The sequence below is a fragment of the Bubalus kerabau genome, chromosome 15 (genome assembly GCF_029407905.1).
Source record: "Bubalus kerabau isolate K-KA32 ecotype Philippines breed swamp buffalo chromosome 15, PCC_UOA_SB_1v2, whole genome shotgun sequence".
NCBI classification, from domain to species: Eukaryota; Metazoa; Chordata; class Mammalia; order Artiodactyla; family Bovidae; genus Bubalus; species Bubalus kerabau.
Window position 1 is genome coordinate 55,928,665 of NC_073638.1, and position 18,574 is coordinate 55,947,238.

The following is an 18,574-nucleotide window of genomic DNA, read 5'->3' on the forward strand; positions in this document are numbered from 1 at the left end:
TAGGCAGGAATACTGGAGTGATTTACCATTTCCTATTCCAGGGGATCTTCCTGACCCAGGGATCAGGGCCATGTCTCTTTATCTCCTGCATTGACAGGTGGCTTCTTCACCACTGTGCCGCCTGGGAAGCCCCTAAGCAACAATTAGTACTGATCAAATGATGAGCAGGGTTACCTTTGGTACCAAGTTGAGATTGGAATTGAGAAGAGCAAGAGTTGAATTTTAGAACCATTTAGGAATCTATTCATTAGGTAGAAGATGATGAGGGCAGTAGGCATAGAGCGGGGTGAACAGATTTGAAATGGCTTTAATCAAGTTCTTGTTGCTAAGTCTGTAGATGCTGTCTAGGTCTCAGGCTACCTGACTTTATGACAGTGATTATTTCCTCCTGGAGACAGTCTGTTCCTTTGACTGCTGTAACACCAACTCTCCCAGCTGTCCTTTTGCTTCCCTGGAATTGTGGGCCAGAATTTTTTGCAGCTTCATTTCTTTATTTCTAATCCCTTAAAAATTGATGTTCCTCGGAATTCTGTTCTAGGCTCTGTTCTCTCTCATTCTCACAGTCTTACAGAATGATGTCATTACTTTCATAGCATTAATAACCATCTGTGTGTTAATGATTGCCATATTTTTATCTCCAGCCAAGATCTGTCTCCTAAGCTCCAGATCCTTACATTCAACCCATATTCAACACCTCTTCTCAGATGTTACGCAGGCCCTTCAAACTGAAAGTAGAACTTTACTCTCAAATTGCTCATCCCCCATCCTCCCTTTCAATAAATACTACCACCCTTTTCCTGGTTCCGTAAGCCATACATCATTGATCGTTTTCTTCTTTTTCTTTTGCAGTATAATTTATATAAAATAAAGAGAATGTAAATGTACAGTGTGATGAGTTTGATAAATATACACACCCGCATTGTCATCATTCAGTGAAGATATAGAATATTTTTCGTTCTCCAGGAAAGTTCCCTCATATCACTTTGCCAGTCATTCTTACACCCTTGCCCCAACCCCTGGCTGAGTCACTGTTCTTATTGCCTCCTCATTTATTAGCTTTTCCTGTTCTTGAACTTCTTATAAATGGAACCATATGGTATACTTTTGTTCAGCATACTTTTGCAATTTATCCATATTGTTGTATAGATCAGTTCTCATTTCAGTCGCTCAGTCCAACTCTGTGACCCCATGGACTTCAGCACGCCAGGCTTCCCTGTCCATTACCAGCTCCCATAGTTTACTCACACTCATGTCCATCGAGTCAGTGATGCCATCCAGACGTCTCATCCTCTGTCATCCCCTTCTCCTCCCACCTCCAATCTTTCCCAGCATCAGGGTCTTTTCCAATGAGTTGCTTCTTCACATCAGGTGACCAAAGTATTGGAGTTTCAGCTTCAACATCAGTCTTTACAATGCATATTCAGGACTGATTTCCTTTAGGATGGACTGTTTGGATCTCCTTGCAGTCCAAGGGACTCTCAAGAGTCTTCTCCAACACCACAGTTCAAAAGCATCAATAATCTTCAGCACTCAGCTTTCTTTATGGTTCAACTCTCACATCCATACATGACTACGGGAAAAACCATAGCCTTGACTAGATGGACCTTTGTTGGTAAAGTAATGCCTCTGCTTTTTAATATTCTGTCTAGGTTGGTCATCACTTTTATTCCAAGGAGCAAGCATCTTTTAACTTCATGGCTGAAGCGTCTGCAGTGATTTTGGAGCCCCAAAAATAAAGTCTCTCATAGTTTCCATTGTTTCACCATCTATTTGCCATAAAGTGATGGGACTGGATGCCATGATCTCAGTTTCCTGAATGTTGAGTTTTAAGCCAACTTTTTAACTCTCCTCTTTCACTTTCATCAGGAGGCTCTTTAGTTCTTTGCTTTCTGACATAAGGGTGGTGTCATCTGCATATCTGAGGTTATTGATATTTCTCCTGGCAATCTTGATTCCAGCTTGTGCTTCATCCAGTCCAGCATTTCACATGATGTACTCTGCATATAAGTTAAATAAGCAGAGTGACAGTATATATCCTTGATATACTCCTTTCCTGATTTGGAATCAGTCCATTGTTCCATGTCCAATTCTAACTGTTGCTTCTTGACCTGAATACAGATTTCTCAGGAGGCAGGTAAGGTGGTCTGATATTCCCTTCTCTTTAAGAATTTTCCACAGTTGTGATTCACATAGTCAAAGGCTTTGGCTTAGTCAATAAAGCAGAAGTAGATGTTCTTCTGGAACTCTCTTGCTTTTTCAATGAAGCAGTGGATGTTGGCAATTTGATCTCTGGTTCCTCTGCCTTTTCTAAATCCAGCTTGAACATCTGGAAGTTCATGGTTCATGTATTGCTGAAGCCTGTCTTGGAGAATTTTGAGCATTACTAGTGTGTGAGATGAATACAATGTGCAGTAGTTTGAACTTTCTTTGGCATTGCCTTTCTTTGGGATTGGAATGAAATCTAATCTTTTCTTGTCCTATGGCCACTGCTGATTTTTTCATATTTGCTAGCATATTGAGTGCAGCACTTTCACAGCATCCTCTTTTAGGATTTGAAATAGCTCAGCTGGAATTCCATCACCTCCACTAGCTTTGTTCATAGTGATGCTTCCTAAGGCCCACTTGACGTCACGTTCCAGGATGTCTGGCTCTAGGTGAGTGATCACACCATCGTGATTATTTGGGTCGTGAAGATCTTTTTTGTACAGTTCTTCTGTGTATTCTTGCCACCTCTTCTTAATATCTTCTGCTTCTGTTAGGTCCATACCATTTCTGTCCTTTATTGTGCTCATCTTTGCATGAAATGTTCCCTTGGTATCTCTGATTTTCTTGAAGAGATCTCTAGTCTTTCCCATTCTGTTGTTTTCCTGTATTTCTTTGCACTGATCGCTGAGGAAGACTTTCTTATCTCTCTTTGCTGTTCTTTGGAACTCTGCGTTCAAATCAGTGTAAGTTTCCTTTTCTCCTTTGCCTTCAGCTTCTCTTCTTTTCTCAACTATTTAAGGCCTTGTTAGACAACTTCGTCAGACAACTAGGTCAATCGTTTGTTCCTTTTTATCGCTGTGAGTGGTTTTTCTATGAAAAACCAGTTTGCTTATGCATTATCTTGTTGATGGACATTTGAGTTATTTACCCTGTGGTATAGAATAGGTTGTTATTGTTTATTTTATATATAGAGTGTGTATCTGTTAATCTCAAATTCCAAATTTGCCCCTTCCATCCCATTTTCCCTTTGGTAGCCCATAAATTGGTTCCTGTGTCTGCGAGACTCTTCCTGTTTTGTAGATACGTTCATTTGTATCATTCTTTGTAGATTACACGTGTAAGTGATATCGTATGATATTTATCTTTGTCTTTCTGAGTTCACTTAGTATGATAATCTCTAGGTCCATCCATTTTTATGCAAATGGCATTCATTCTTTTTAATGGCTGAGTAATATTCCACTGTATATATGTAGTACGTCTTCTTAATCCATTCATCTGCTGATGGATATTTAGGTTGTTCCATGTCTTGACTGTGAAATAGTGCTGCTGAACACACTGGGGTGCATGTATCTTTTTGAATTAGAGTTTTCTTTGGTTATATGCCCAGGAGTGGGATTGGTGGATCATATGACAACTTTAGTTTTTTAAGGAATCTCCATAGTGTTCTCTGAGCTTCCCAGGTGGCACAGTGGTAAAGAACCTGCCTGGCAACGCAGGAGCCTTGACTTCTTAACCTCCAATCCTTGAAACAGTGCTTGGCTGTGTTTGTTTGGTGTTTTTTAATTTCTCTCAGCAGTATTTTCCAGTTTTCAGTGTACAGATTTGTCACATCTTTTATTAGGTTTGTTCCTAGTTATTTGTTGAATGAGTTGGACACAACTGAGCAACTGAACTGAACCAGTAGATTTGTGTGTATTAACCTGGAATCTTGCAATCTTGCTTATTTTTTAAAAAATGTATTTGGCTTTATTGCATTATTGTTGCCCACGTGAGATCTTCATTGCTTCCTGTGAGGTGTTTGTTGCGCCAAGTGGGATCTTTCGTTGTGGCCCCTGGGCTCAGCAGTTGCAGTGAACAGGCTTAGTTGCTCCATAGCATGTGTGATCTTAGTTCCCAAACCAAGGATCAAACCCACATCCCCTGCATTGCAAGTTGGATTCTCAACCACTGGACCACCAGGGAAGTCTATTAGTCTTAGTCTTACTAAGTTTATTATTAGTTTGATTGTAGATTAAAATTTTTTTCTATGTACACAATCATATAGCATCTGTGAGTAGATATTTTTGCTTCTTCCTTTCCTTTGTTTATGACTTTTTAATATTGGCTTATTACAACAGCTTGAATCTTGAGTACAGTGTTGAATAGAGTAGTGAAAATAGACATCTTTTCTTGTTTCTGAACTCAGGTACTACCTGCAGACTTTTTGTATTAACCCTTTATCAGATTGAGGAAGCTCTCCTTTTTCCTTAGTTTGTTGAGTTTTTTTGTTTTAAATCATTAGGTATTGAACTTTATCAGATGCTCTTTGGGCAGCATCTTTTGAGATAATGATTGGTTTCTTTTTGTCTTTCATTCTGTCATAATTGATTTTCACATGTTAAGTCAACCAAGTCAACCTTGTATTCCTCAGATAAATCCACTTGATCAAGATGTATTATCTTTTTCATATATTTCTAGATTTGATTTGCTAATTTTATTAATGATTTTTGTATTGTCTGTAATTTTCTTGTAATGTTTTTGTATCAAGGTTATCCTGGCCTCTTAAAACAAATCCAGAAGCATTCCTTCTTCTTTGAAAGATTTTTATTAAGGCTAGTATTTCATCAGTGAAGCCATTGGAATGTAGTTTTCTATGTGAGATGGTTTTTAATGATAAATTTAGCTTTTTAAACTGATAGCAGCTATTCAGGTTTTCTTTTTCATTAGTTTGGTTTGGAAACTTTTGGTTTTTAAACAACTATTTCATCTAAGTTGTTAAATTTATTGGCATATTGTCCATAATTTCCTTTAATTCCTTTTAAATGTCCATAGGATCTGTGGTGATAGTTTCTCTCTTGCATTCTCCATGTTGGTAATTTGTTTTCAGGCATCGTTTTTTGTATCTCTCTCTAACTTTTCACAGTATCCCAGTAACCTAGTTACAGAAGGTAAGATCTTTCTAAAGTACAAATGTAATTAAGTCTTTCTTGGCTTACAACTTTTTAATAGTTTCTTAATACCTTCCAAATAAAAATCTAAGCTCCTTCATATGGAATACAAAATCATTATTGATAAAATGTCTATTTCTCTGAATAGACTCCTGTTTTTCCCATGTAGTCTTTACCTTTCATCTCTCCCTGCAAGCCATAGGGAACTCTACTTCACTGACTTTCTGGTTGCTCTGATTTGTCGCTCAGCATCTTAAAATTGAATGCAGTATTTAGATGTGATATGATCAATACTAAGTAAACAAAAACTGTTTCCCACTTCTCCTTTGCTGAGATTATTGTTAATATCTGCTAGGTATGAGCTCAGTATTTATTTGACATAATACCTTTTATTCTGTGTATCTTTACTTTCACAGCAAAATCTAGCTGCAAAACATTATTTTTAGCACACTTTCAATTTTGCTAATATCTCAAAACATATTGAGATAACATGTATCTATTTGCTCTAGCCAGAATACCTGTCAAGCAGCTACTTGATCCCCTCCTCCCTGCACCGGTGGTGATGAATTTTATCTCTGCTTGATAGTCTTCATGTTGGTATTGACTAATCACCCAGATGACTGGGTGGTTTATATTTCTATATAGTACTATTTTACAGTTCACAAAATCAAGAAACATTCCTTTGAAACTGGCTAAAGCAGTTGGTTTGGAGGTAAAGCAGTTGTTTCTTTTCTTGTCAGTTCTTCAGCTCTTCACCCCCAGGGGAATCAGGATGTCCCATACTATGTTTGAAAGCCTAAAACATGTCAAACTTTTATTCTTCTGTTGAGTTTGAAAGGGGGGATGTTATAAGCTCCGTCTTGATGTAGCAGGGGCTCTGAAAGTCTGTTTGGGTAACACTGAAGATTGGAGGAAATGTGACTCTGCCTGTGTGTTTTAAGCCCCTAAGGTAAGATCAGAAAGCGTCTGGGGCAGTGAGAGCCAAATAGTTGAAGTCATACATTAATTATGGTCATGAATCATTTTTATTTTTAAAGTCTTTACCATTTGACAAGGTTGTTTGCATAGTACTAGTGAGTTTTAGGCAGCATTTTCTCTCCTTTTAAAGTAACAGGTTATTTTGTTGATTTCTACTCTGGGTTGATAATGCCTATCAAATTAGAATTCTGATAACATTTTTAGTAGAAATTGCTTGTTTCTTGCCAGAATGAATGGTCTTTAATTTATATGATTTTTCTTTTGAATATATTTTGAAGTTATAGAAAACTGTCACTTTAATCTTTTAACTCTTTCACTGATATCCACTGTTGTTCAGTCACTAAGTCCTGTCCGACACTTTGCGACCCCATGGACTGCAGCACGCCAGGCTTCCCTGTCCTTCACTGCCTCCCGAAGTTTGCTCAAATTCATGTCCATTGAATCAGTGGTGCTATCTAACCATCTCATCCTCTGTTGCCCTCTTCTCCTTTGCCTTCAATCTTTCCCAGCATCAGTATATCAATATCAATAAAAATAATCAAAATTTTGGGACTGTACTTTTATATACAGGCATTAGTCGACATTCAGTCAGCAGAGTGTTTTGTGCTACATTCTGTGCTAAGCGCTGGAGATGCAAATGAAAAAACGTGTTTGTTTCTTTTTCTCAGAAGGATCTAGTAAAGAAATAGAAAAGGCAATAGACAGCTGCCGTAAAATGTGGTTCTATCATCTTTGGTAGTGTTAGTGTCTGTATGATGTCGTGGATCCCCATAGGAGGAAGTACCTCTGCCTGCCTGGGATAGTTGGGGAAGGCCTTTGGAGGAGAATGTATACTTGAGCTGCCACTTAGTGGATTTAGGGGTGTACTTGTCTGTCAAGAGCAAGGGAAACTTGTAGGCAGAACAGCTCACTCAAAGGTACAGAAGGAAGAAGTGGCATGGTGTGTTTGGAGAGTTGCTGGTCATTCAGTGTTGTTAGAGTTGTGTGTGCAAGGTAAGAACAGCAGAAAATGAGGCTGGGGCCACATCACAAAGGGCCTTTCCTTGGTTTCATATTTCTTTAGTCACCTTTATAGGAGAGTATTGCTCTTAAGAGAGTGTACACCTGCACACACTGAGCAAGAGTCAGGGGGATGGAGAATAGTCTCCTCTATTGGATTCCTTTGGGGTCTCGAGGAAGTTGCAAAAGAACTGATCTCATGAGCAATCTCAGAAGAGTTGCTCCTTTTTAGATCACCTGAGAAGTCCTCACTAACTATCAGGCGGTTTCTGAAAGTGCAAATAATGTCTTGACTCTTTTTAGTGCAAGGTGTCATAATAATAATGTTGGCAGAGGTATTGATGTTACCAATTACCTCACAAAAATTAACATCATCCTGTATAGGGTAACTTTCATGTTAGGAGAGTTCACCAGTTTTATTCATTTAAAAAACTGAAGTAAAACTTCCTTACAGTGAAATACTTAGATCTTAAGTTTAAATTCTGTGTGTACCTATGCACCTCTCACCTCAACCAAGAGATGAAGCATTTCCATCACTTCAGATAGTTGCTTTATTCCCTTGGTCTCTCCCAGTCAGTCCTGCCTGACACAGGCAACCAGCCACTCTTAATTTCTGTCATCATGGTTTGGTTTTACCTGTTCTTGAACTTTAGTATGTACTTTTTTGTTCCTGAGTTTTTTCACTCAACCTAATGTTTTGAGGGTCATTCATATCGTTGTGTATATCAGTGTTGTGTTCCATTTTAATGCTGGGTAGAATTTCATTAAATGAGTATACCACAGTTGGCTTATCAATTAATTCTCTTGTTTGATGGACATTTTGGTTGTTTTCTGTGAACTTTCTTATGAATATCTTCTTGTGAATATCTTTTTATATTTCTTGAGTAAATGGTAAGGAGTAGAAATAGTGGGTCACAGGTTAGATGTGTGTATAACTTTATAAGAAACAGTTTTCCAAAGCGATGACACTGTTTTACAGCGAGTGCAGGCAAGTCTTCTTGCTCCACACCCTTCTAGCATTAGGTGTTATTTTAATTTCAGTTATCCTGTCAGGTATGAAATGGTATTGCATTACAATTTCAATTTTAATTTCCATAATGACTAAGATTTTGAGCACATTTTCCTATGCTTATTGTCTTATATCTTACTGTTTTCATAATTTATTTTTGGTTGTGCTGGGTCTTCATTGGTGCATGTGAGTTTTCTCTAGTTGTGATGCGCAGGCAGGTTCCTCATTGCGGTGGCTTCTCTTCTTGCAGAGCACGGGCTCTTTTATATCTTCTTTTGTGAAGTGTTCCACTCTTTTGCCCATTTTTAATTAGGTTGTCTCTTTGTTACTAATATGTAAGAGTTCTTTATATACTCCAGGCATAGTACTTTGTCGAATTGATGTTTTCTAAGTATTTTCTCCTAGTCCATGGACTGCTTTTATATTTTCTTAATGGCATCTTTAGATGAACAGAGTTGTTGTTTTTTTTCCTTTGGCAATGCCTAATTTATTCATTGAGTTAATGAATGAATAAATCAGGCATTGCCAAAAAAAAAAAACTCTGTTCATCTAAAGATGCCATTAAGAAAATATAAAAGCAGTCCATGGACTAGGAGAAAATACTTAGAAAACATCAATTCGACAAAGTACTATGCCTGGAGTATATAAAGAGGAGAGCGAAAAAGTTGGCTTAAAACTCAACATTCAGAAAACGAAGATCATGGCATCTGGTCCCATCACTTCATGGGAAATAGATGGGGAAACAGTGGAAACAGTGTCAGACTTTATTTTTTTGGGCTCCAGAATCACTGCAGATGGTGACTGCAGCCATGAAATTAAAAGACGCTTACTCCTTGGAAGAAAAGTTATGACCAACCTAGATAGCATATTGAAAGGCAGAGACATTACTTTGCCAACAAAGGTCTGTCTAGTCAAGGCTATGGTTTTTCCAGTGGTCATGTATGGATGTGAGAGTTGGACTGTAAAGAAAGCTGAGCACCAAAGAATTGATGCTTTTGAACTGTGGTGTTGGAGAAGACTCCTGAGAGTCCCTTGGACTGCAAGGAGATCCAACCAGTCCATTCTGAAGGAGATCAGCCCTGGGATTTCTTTGGAAGGAATGATGCTAAAGCTGAAACTCCAGTACTTTGGCCACCTCATGCGAAGAGTTGACTTATTGGAAAAGACTCTGTTGCTGAGAGGGATTGGGGGCAAGAGGAGAAGGGGACGACAAAGGATGAGATGGCTGGATGGCATCACTGACTCGATGGACATGAGTCTGAGTGAACTCCGGGAGTTGGTGATGGACAGGGAGGCCTGGCGTGCTGTGATTCATGGGGTCGCAAAGAGTCAGACACAACTGAGCAACTGAACTGAACTGAACTGAATTTATTCATTTTTAATTTTATGGTTAGTGCTTTTGTGTCTTCTCTAAGAAATCTTTGCCTTTCCCTAGGTTGCAAGAGTTTCTCCTTTGTTTTCTTCTAAGTTTTTATGATTCTAGCTTTTATATTTACTATGATATTCTTGAGTAAATTTTTTGTGTGTGCTGTGAGGTTGGGAATGAAATTCATTTTTTCCCTATCCAGTGTTTCCAGCACCATTTGTTTAAAAAGTTTTCCTTTTCCATTAGTTTACCTACGTTCCTTTGTCCAAAACCAATTGACCATACATGTATAGGTCTGTTTGTATACTCTTTATTCTGTTCCATTGATCTATTTTTTGATCCTTATAGTGAAACCGCTCAGTCATGTCCGATTCTTTGTGACCCCATGGACTGTAGCCTGCCAGGCTCCTCTGTCCATGGAATTCTCCAGGCCAGAATACTGGAGTGGGTAGGAAGGGAAAGATACCCTTCTCCAGGGTATCTTTCCAAGCCAGGGATTGAACACAGGCCTTCTGCACTACAGGCAGATTCTTTACCAACTGAGCCACCAGGGAAGCCCAAGAATACTGGAGTGGGTAGCCTATCCCTTCTCCAGGGGATCTTCCTGATCCAGCAACTGAACTGGGATCTCCTGCATTGCAGGTGGATTCTCTACTGTCTGAGCCACCAGGGAAGCCCATCCTCGATCCTATACTAGTACCATATTGTTTAATTGTGTAGCTTTATATAAAAGGAAGTCTTGAAATCTGGAAGATTTAAAGATTGGTTTATCTCTTCTAGATTCTTTGTTTTTCTGTATAATTAGTAGTATCAGCTTCTTAATTTCTACAAAAAAACACACACACACGAACAAAACCTGTTGTGATTTTGATTGTAATTATGAAATTATTGACCCACATACAGAAATATAACTGAATGTTTGTTGAACTTGTGTCTGTGACAAGAACTCTTGTAGTTGTTTTGTGGATTCCTAATGATTTTCTACATGAAAATCATATCTGTGAATTAAGAAAATTTGAACATTTTAAATAGGTACCTGTACACAAAATATATAAGCTATATTTGAAGACAGATACCAAGAAAAGCACAAACCCATAATTAAAACAACAACAAAAATAGCTGTTAACTTTTCAGTGCTCCTTGTTTCAAAAGGTCTGCTGCTTTAATTCAGTCTTCTTGGAATTATCGTTAATTTTTTTTTTTCTTTTTCTTTCTGGATACCCATAAGTAATAGCCTTCATAGCAGTGATATTTTTTTAGTGCCTTTACTAATGCAGTTATATCTCTGGGCCTCAAGTTTCCTATCTTTAAAGTGATAGGATTCAATCAGATTATTTTCTGAGGTCTCTCAGATTCTCATGAGTTCTTCATTTTAGCTCTCAATACATCACAGGCAGTCAGGTGGGCATAGAAAGGGTGTTTTTAGAACATACTGTAACCCCTGTTATTTCCCTGTTGTAAATATGCTAGAGAATTGTGAAATGATCAGTTTGAGTTCATTATTCTGTTTATCCTGGAAGCTTTGTTCTCATTTTGTTCCATTTATGCCTGTAGCTCTGGGTTGAGTTTATAGTTAACTCACTTAAATTTTTCTACAACTTTTATTTCTAGGCTTCATAGAGCCCAGTGTGCAATTAAACAGACTCAGGTAACTGTTCAGAAAATTGGAAAGGAAATTGAAGAAAAACTAAGACTCACATCTACAAGCAATGGGCTGGTAGGTTTTTATATATTAACATCTTTAAATTCCTTGATTTCTAAGTGTGATCATCATATTCTTCTTGTATTAATTTCTCTCTTTCTCCACTCCTCCAAAACCTTCAGGTAGTTTTTTCTTTTTTTCTCCCCTTAATGTTTCACTTAGACTTTTGTTAGTATTTAAATGTTAGAAATCAACTTTCACATCTGCTAATAGTGTAAGATAAAAAGTGCCTTTTTGTGCTAATTGAAACTTTAGATTACATACAGTTACTTAGAAGATAATCAAAAGCTATTTTAGTAATGTCTCATAAATATGAACTCAAACTGTACAGACACAAACTATATAATGAATGAAAAATAGTTGCCAGAAGAAAAAAAAATAGACTAATCTGCTTTTAAAATTTTAAAAATTATTTGGATTGAATTTAGTAAATTAGTTTATGGACAGTGTGTTTATGGACAGTGTTCTTTTTCGGGAAGGATTCTGTTAAAGAGATATTTCAAAGAATAGAAATTCCAACCCAAACAGACAGATTTAAGATGCTAGAATAATTTTGGGGTTGCTTTATACTCTTCCTAGTGGAATGAAGATTCTTTTTAAGTAGAATAGTGAGTATTACCAATAGATGGAACTACGCTCGAAGTGAAGTCACAGGGCTAATGATAGCTTTTGAAGAAATTGTGCTGTGATTGTGTGAGTGCATTCTAATAAGTAGCTTTAGTCGTGTCCGACTCTTTGCAACACTATGGACTGTAGCCCGTCAGGTTCCTCTGTCCACGGAATATCCAGGCAAGAATACTGGCGTGGGTTGCTGTGCCCTCCTCCAGGGGATCTTCCCGACCCCTGGATTGAACCCACGTCTCTTATGTCTCCTGCATTGGCAGGCAGGTTCTTTACCACTGACACTACCTGGGAAGCCCATGCTATGGGTAATGGTGCTTAAAATAAAACTCAAATCCTCAAATTAAGTCTGAAGGAAAAACCTTTTAAGTATTTGTTTGCACAAACTCAGTAACGTGAATAGGCAGTATATTCCAGCTGTCATTCACAGCACTACCAATTTGGCAAAAGCTCTTTGTGTCCCCAAACAAAAGTTCCATTACCTGTAAGATTTGCCTGACATAATTATTCAGGGGATTAACTCTAGAAAAGCAATTAACCTACACAGGTTTTCTTTCATGGAATTGGAAATTAATGGATGATAAAGTATTTAATCTATATAAAACTGATGATTTTGACCTATAAATGGCAATGTCACGTAACTCAACCTAAACCTAATATAAAAAATGGCTAGTTCTGTGCCTGTACATGGCTGGCATGCAAAATGTGGTAGCTGCAATAACTATTGTAATAATACTTGTTATTCATATGACTTTTCTTGCCTGTGGAAAATCTTCCACTTTGGAGAAGCTGTTAAACCTCCTCCTGTAACTCAGGCCCCCAAAAGGGCCAAACTCCAGGCCACAAATATATTGGAGGAAGAGGAAAAAATAGCTAATTTTAATCCTTTCTATAGTGTACAAAAATACCACATTTTTAGAGCCTTTGTCTGGTGAGAAACTGCTAGGTTTTTTCTTATTTTCCTCTCCCAAGGCAAGACTGGGAAATTACTTATTTCATTAAGTGACAGCATATGCTTTGTCTCAGTATGGAAAAATGTATGTTTAATCCTATTTTTCTAAAATATAAGTGGTGACATGCAGAGCAAGATGATAGAATGTAGGAGTTTAAAGAGCTCAGGTTCAGAGGTTCACTGTGTGTTTTTATGCAGCCTAGTCAACAGAGAACAAAATCATGGGATTTGTGAACTGAAAGTGAACCAAGAAATCTCGTTCCTTTATAACCTCACTGAAAACCACACCCGACTGGTACATTCTGTTCCCTTCCTTCTTTGATTTTCTCCGTAAAAATATTACCGTTTAACATGCTATACACTTTACATATGTATTTTGTCTCTCCAAACTCTGTGAGGAGAGGGAGTTTTGTCTTTTTTTTTCCTCCGCATGGCTGTATTTTCCAGTGTAGTGGTGGACACACAGTAGGTGTGCTCAGTAAATATTTTTTGAATTTAAGAATAAACCTAGTGTAATATCTTTTTAAGGAACAGAAAAATGAGACCTAAAGAAAGTAAGCAACTTTCCTATGATCATTAGACAGAGTCAGAAATTTTAGTTTCTTTGCCTGTTTTCCAAGAAGTAATATTTGTTTGTTACCTACTGTGAGATTTATGTGTAATAAATTAGAAGCTGTTACTATTACCTTTTTTCCTTCATTCCCTTTTCAAATTGGCCCAAGGTCCTTATTCTTCAACCCAATCATTTTCAATGTATAAGAATTAATTTTAGTCTAAGTATAAATACAGTCAGAAGGCATATTTGATGTAGAAAGAAATTAGATTACCTTCTAAGATCAGATGTAATTAACTGTTAGAAGAAATTAGGTTCATACTTCCTGAACTTTGGCATCTTGTCATCAATGTCCAACATAATTTTGGTCGCACGTAATTATGTTTTTTAAGAAATTTCTGCTGTTATCATTTTGATTTATTTTGCTTAAATGTTTTGGGTTTTGTCAAATTGCCTTTCCTTCCAGATTTCCTTAATTTTTACCTTAATATACCTTTTCTGTTCCAGAATCTCATCCAGAAAACCATATTGCTTTTAGTAGTTATGCTTTGTTAGACTCTTTTTGGTTGTGAAAATTCTTCAGACTGATTTTTTTTATGAGCTTGACAGTTTTAAGGATTACTTGGTCAGCTATTTTATATAATATCCCTTGATTGGGGTTTGTCTGATGTTTTGTTGCAATTAAACTCGGTTCTAATGTCTTTTTTTGTTGTTCCAATATCCAGTCCAGGACACCACATTTATTTAGTCATCATGACTTCCTAGGCTTCTCTGAGCTTTGACAATTTTTCATTCTTTCCTACTTTTAAATCATGACTAATCACTGCTGATAGTAACCTTGATCCCTTGGTTAAGGGTAATGTCTCCTACATTTACGCACTCTAAAGTTCTCTTTCTGTACTCAGTGTTTGGAAAGCAAGATACTCAACCTGGCCTCCACTCAAGAAGAGGGGACTTCAGCTCCACCTCCTGGAGGAGAGACAATCTTAACACATTATTTGGAATTCTTTGTGAGGAAGATTGGTCCCTTCTTCCCCCACTCATTTGTTTATTTATTCGATCATTTAATCATCAGCATGGATTTTATCTATATATTTTATGCTTTAGCTTGCAATCTCATACATTGTTATTTGTTTTCTTGTTTCAGCTGTGGCATTGAGAGTTCTCTCAAGTTGGCTTCTGTGTCTTTTTGCCCTCATCTCTTCTTTTATGTTTTTTTGCTTTTTACAACAGATTCTTAATTTCTCGCACTATGTGATCCCGGTCTCAGCCCTAGACTCAGCCATTTCTCCTAGGAGTCCTGTTCCTTTCACTGAATAATGATATTTAGAAACAAGATCTGGGCACGAGTGTGCCATTGCAGTTGAGTTGTAACTGCTTCTAGGCCCTCTCAGTGGACAGAACTGGTATACACAAATACCTGTCTCTCTATGTATTAAAATTAACATGAGTTCATACCAATACACTCAAACTCCACAGAGTTTATTCTGGTCTTTCCCTTCATTGTGTTTATTGTAGTATCTTTTTCTGATAGTGAGAAACCATTAGTACAATTTATTTGCTTACTTTTTTAGTTTGTATACTTTGTAAGGAGGTCATATTTTTCCCCTCATTTTTAAATAGGTTTTTGTCTTCATATGTTGTGGTTCAAGACCATGTGGGCATGTGTATTTGTGTGTGTTTTTGGATACAAATCCTTTATCTGATATGTATGTTGTGAATATTTTCTTCAAGTTTGTGGCTTGCATTTTTGTGTTCTTAATAATGCTTTAAAGAGCAAAAGTTTTAAAGTTTGATGAAATCCAGTGCATTTAAAAAAAATTTATGTTTGGGCTTTTTGTGTTCTTTCTAGGAAGTCTTTGCCTAACCCCAAGTCATATAAATTTTCTTTGGTGTTTTCTTCTAGAAATTTTACAGTTTTGGGCTTACATTTAGATCTATGATCCATCTTAAGTTTTTTTTTTTTTTTTAATGAGTTAAGTGAGGTAACATTTTCTGTATGAATGTCTGGTTGATTTAGCATCATTTCTTGACCAGTCTTTCCTTTCCCCATGAAATTTAATTGAAAGTTTGTCTGAAATCAGTTGACCATATATGAGTGCATTTATTTCTGGATTCTCTATTTTGATCCATTGATCTATATGTCTGCCCTTTACCAATACCAAACTCCCTTACTATTATATTATTATATCTTTGTCATCTTAAAACCAGATGAAGTAAGTTCTCCAACTTGGTTCTTTTTGAATAATTCCCGTGGGTTTTCTAGGTTCTTTGTATTTACAAGTGAATTTGAGAATCAACTTACATTTTCTACCAAAAAAAGAAAAAGCCTACTGGAAATTTGTTCAGTATTTGTAGATCAATTTGTAGAGAATTGCAGTCTTAACAATATCAAGTTCTCCAATCCATGAACATGGCATATATCTCTTTTATTTTGATTTTTTCTTTAATTTTCTCAATAATATTCTGCAGCTTTCACTGCACAGATTCTGGGCATCTTTTATTCATGTTTTTCCTAAGTATTTTATGGGAAGCTTTTTATTTGTTTTTGGCATTATTGTAAGGGGAATTGTTTTGAAATTTTGTTTCCATTTGTTTACTGCAAATATATAAGAATATAGTTCAGTTTAAGTTAGTTACTTTGCATCTTGCAATCTTATTAACTTTTAAAATTTAGTAGTTATTTTGTCCATGGGGTCGCACAGAGTCAGACATGACTGAAGTGACTTAGCAGCAGCAGCAGTTATTTTGTAGATTTCTTAGAATTTTCTATATAAACAATCATATCTGCAAACTTGGATTACTTTATGCACTTAAATTTTCTGCCTTATTTCAATAACTTGAACATACAGTGGAGAAGGCAGTGGCACTCCAGTACACTTGCCTGGAAAATCTCATGGACGAAGGAGTCTGGTAGGCTGCAGTCCATGGGGTCGTGAAGAGTCGGACACGACTGAGCGACTTCACTTTCACTTTTCACTTTCATGCATTGGAGAAGGAAGTGGCAACCCACTCCAGTGTTCTTGCCTGGAGAATCCCATGGATGGGGGAGCCTGGTGGGCTGCCATCTATGGGGTCTCACAGAGTCGGACACGACTGAAGCGACTTAGCAGCAGCAGCAGGACATACAGTACAGTGTTGAATAAAAGTGATACAAATGGAAATCCTTTACTTTTTTCTAATCATAAGGGGAAATGATTCATGCTTTCTTCATTAAGTATAAGGTTAGCAATGCCTTTTATTGGCTTTCAGAAGTTCCCTCTTATTCCTAATTTCTGAATTTTTGTCATGAACAGATGTTGAATTTTATCAAATGCTTTTTCTACATCTATTGAAATAAATGATCATAACATTTTCTTCTTGATTCTGTGAACTGCACTGATTTAATTTCAAGTGTTTAACTAACATTGCATTTCTGGAATAAACCAATGGTTACAATATACAGTGTAATTTTTTTTTACCTTTCTAGATTTGATCTGGTAATAATTTAAGAGTTTTTGTGCCTACAGTCCTTAAGGATATTGGGATGCAGTGTTTTAAATTACTTTGTTAGAATGGTATTAGGATTATGGTAGCCTGGTAAAATTAGTTAGGCAGTGTTCCTTTTGCCTACTACATCTTGACTAGTAGCAGAATTCGCCTGGATTTTTAACACTTTCACTCTGCCAAGATTTCATGTCTTTTTACTCAGTATGAAAATATTAGGTTGGCGCAAAAGTAATTACAGTTTTGCATTGTTGAAATTTGCCATTTGATATTGATACACATTCTTAAAAATGTTATGTTATACATCATTTTAATGTGAATTTCTTGCTTTATGTTTTTTGCTAATGAGTTATTACTTGTTTATTTTATATGGATTTTAGACTTTGCAAATGATGTTAGACAAAAAGCAAAATTGAGCAATTTTCTTATTTGAGTTCAAAATGGGTCAGAAAGCAATGGAGACAACTTACAACATCAACAGCGCATTTGGCCCAGAAACTGCTAACCAACATACAGTGAAGTGGTGGTTCAAGAAGTTGTGCACAGGAGATGAGAGCCGTGAAGACGGGGAGTGCAGTGATCGGCCATCAGAAGTCGACAGTGACCAACTGAGAGGATCACTGAAACCGGTCCTCTTACAGCTACACGAGCAGGTGCCCAAGAACTCAGCGTTGACCATCCTGTGGTCATTTGACATTTGAAGCAAATTGGAAAGGTGAAAAAGCTTGATAAGTGGGTGCCTCTTGAGCTGACCACAGATCAAAAAATTGTCATTTTGAAGTGTCATCTCTTATTCTACGCAACAATGAACTGTTTCTTGATCAAATTGTGATATGTGACAAAAAATGGATTTTATGGGACAACCAGCAATGACTAGCTCTGTGGTTGGACCAAGAAGAAGCTCTAAAGCCTCCCCAAAGCCAAACTTGCACCAAAAAAAGGGTCATGGTCACTGTTTGGTGGTCTGCTGCCTCTGTGATCCACTGCAGCTTTCTGAATCCCAATGAAACCATTACATCTGAGAAGTATGCTCAGCAAATCAGTGAGATGCACTGAAAACTGCAATGCCTGCAGCCAGCACTGATCAACAGAAAGAGTCCAGTTCTTCTCTGAGACAATGCCTGACCTCACATTGCACAACCAACACTTCAAAAGTTGAATGAATCGGGCTGTGAAGTTTTACGTCATCTGCCATATTCACGTGCGCTCTAGCCAACTGACTACCACTCCTTCAAGCATCTCAACAGCATTTTGTAGGGAAATGCTTGTATAACCAACAGAGTGCAGAAAATGCTTTCCAGGTGTTAATTGAATCCTGAAGCAAGGCTTTTTATACTTTATACTACAGGAAAAACAAACTTATTTCTCATTGGCAAAAATGTGTTGATGGTAATGGTTCCTATTTTGATTGAGAAAGATGTGTTTGAGCCTAGTTACAATGATATAAAATTCAGGATCCAAAACCGTAATTACCTTTACACCAACCTAATTAACTTTTTTTTCCACTTAGCATGTTTATAATAGTGGGCTTCCCAGGTGGCTCAGGGGTAAAGAATCTGCCTGCAATGCCAGAGATTTGGGTTCGGTCCCTGGGTGGGAAAGATTCCTTGGAGGAGGGCATGGCATCCCATTCCAGTATTCTTGCCTGGAGAAACCCCATGGACAGAGGAACCTGGTGGGCTGTGGTCCATAGGGTCACAAAGAGTCAGACACGACTGAGCAACTAAGCACAGTGCATTTATAATGGTGACTTTACAGTCTGTGTCTGATAACTTT

General features: G+C 37.3%; 1 protein-coding gene across 12 annotated transcripts in view; it reads left to right on the plus strand.

Moving 5' to 3' along the window:
* Positions 1–18,574, plus strand: part of UVRAG (UV radiation resistance associated) — a 324,682-nt gene that overhangs the window by 132,024 nt on the left and 174,084 nt on the right. For all 12 annotated transcript variants that reach the window (XM_055549116.1, XM_055549117.1, XM_055549115.1 and 9 more), the window contains one exon: positions 11,096–11,201. In XM_055549116.1, the coding sequence (XP_055405091.1) occupies positions 11,096–11,201 (106 nt within the window). The remainder of the gene's footprint in view (positions 1–11,095; positions 11,202–18,574) is intronic.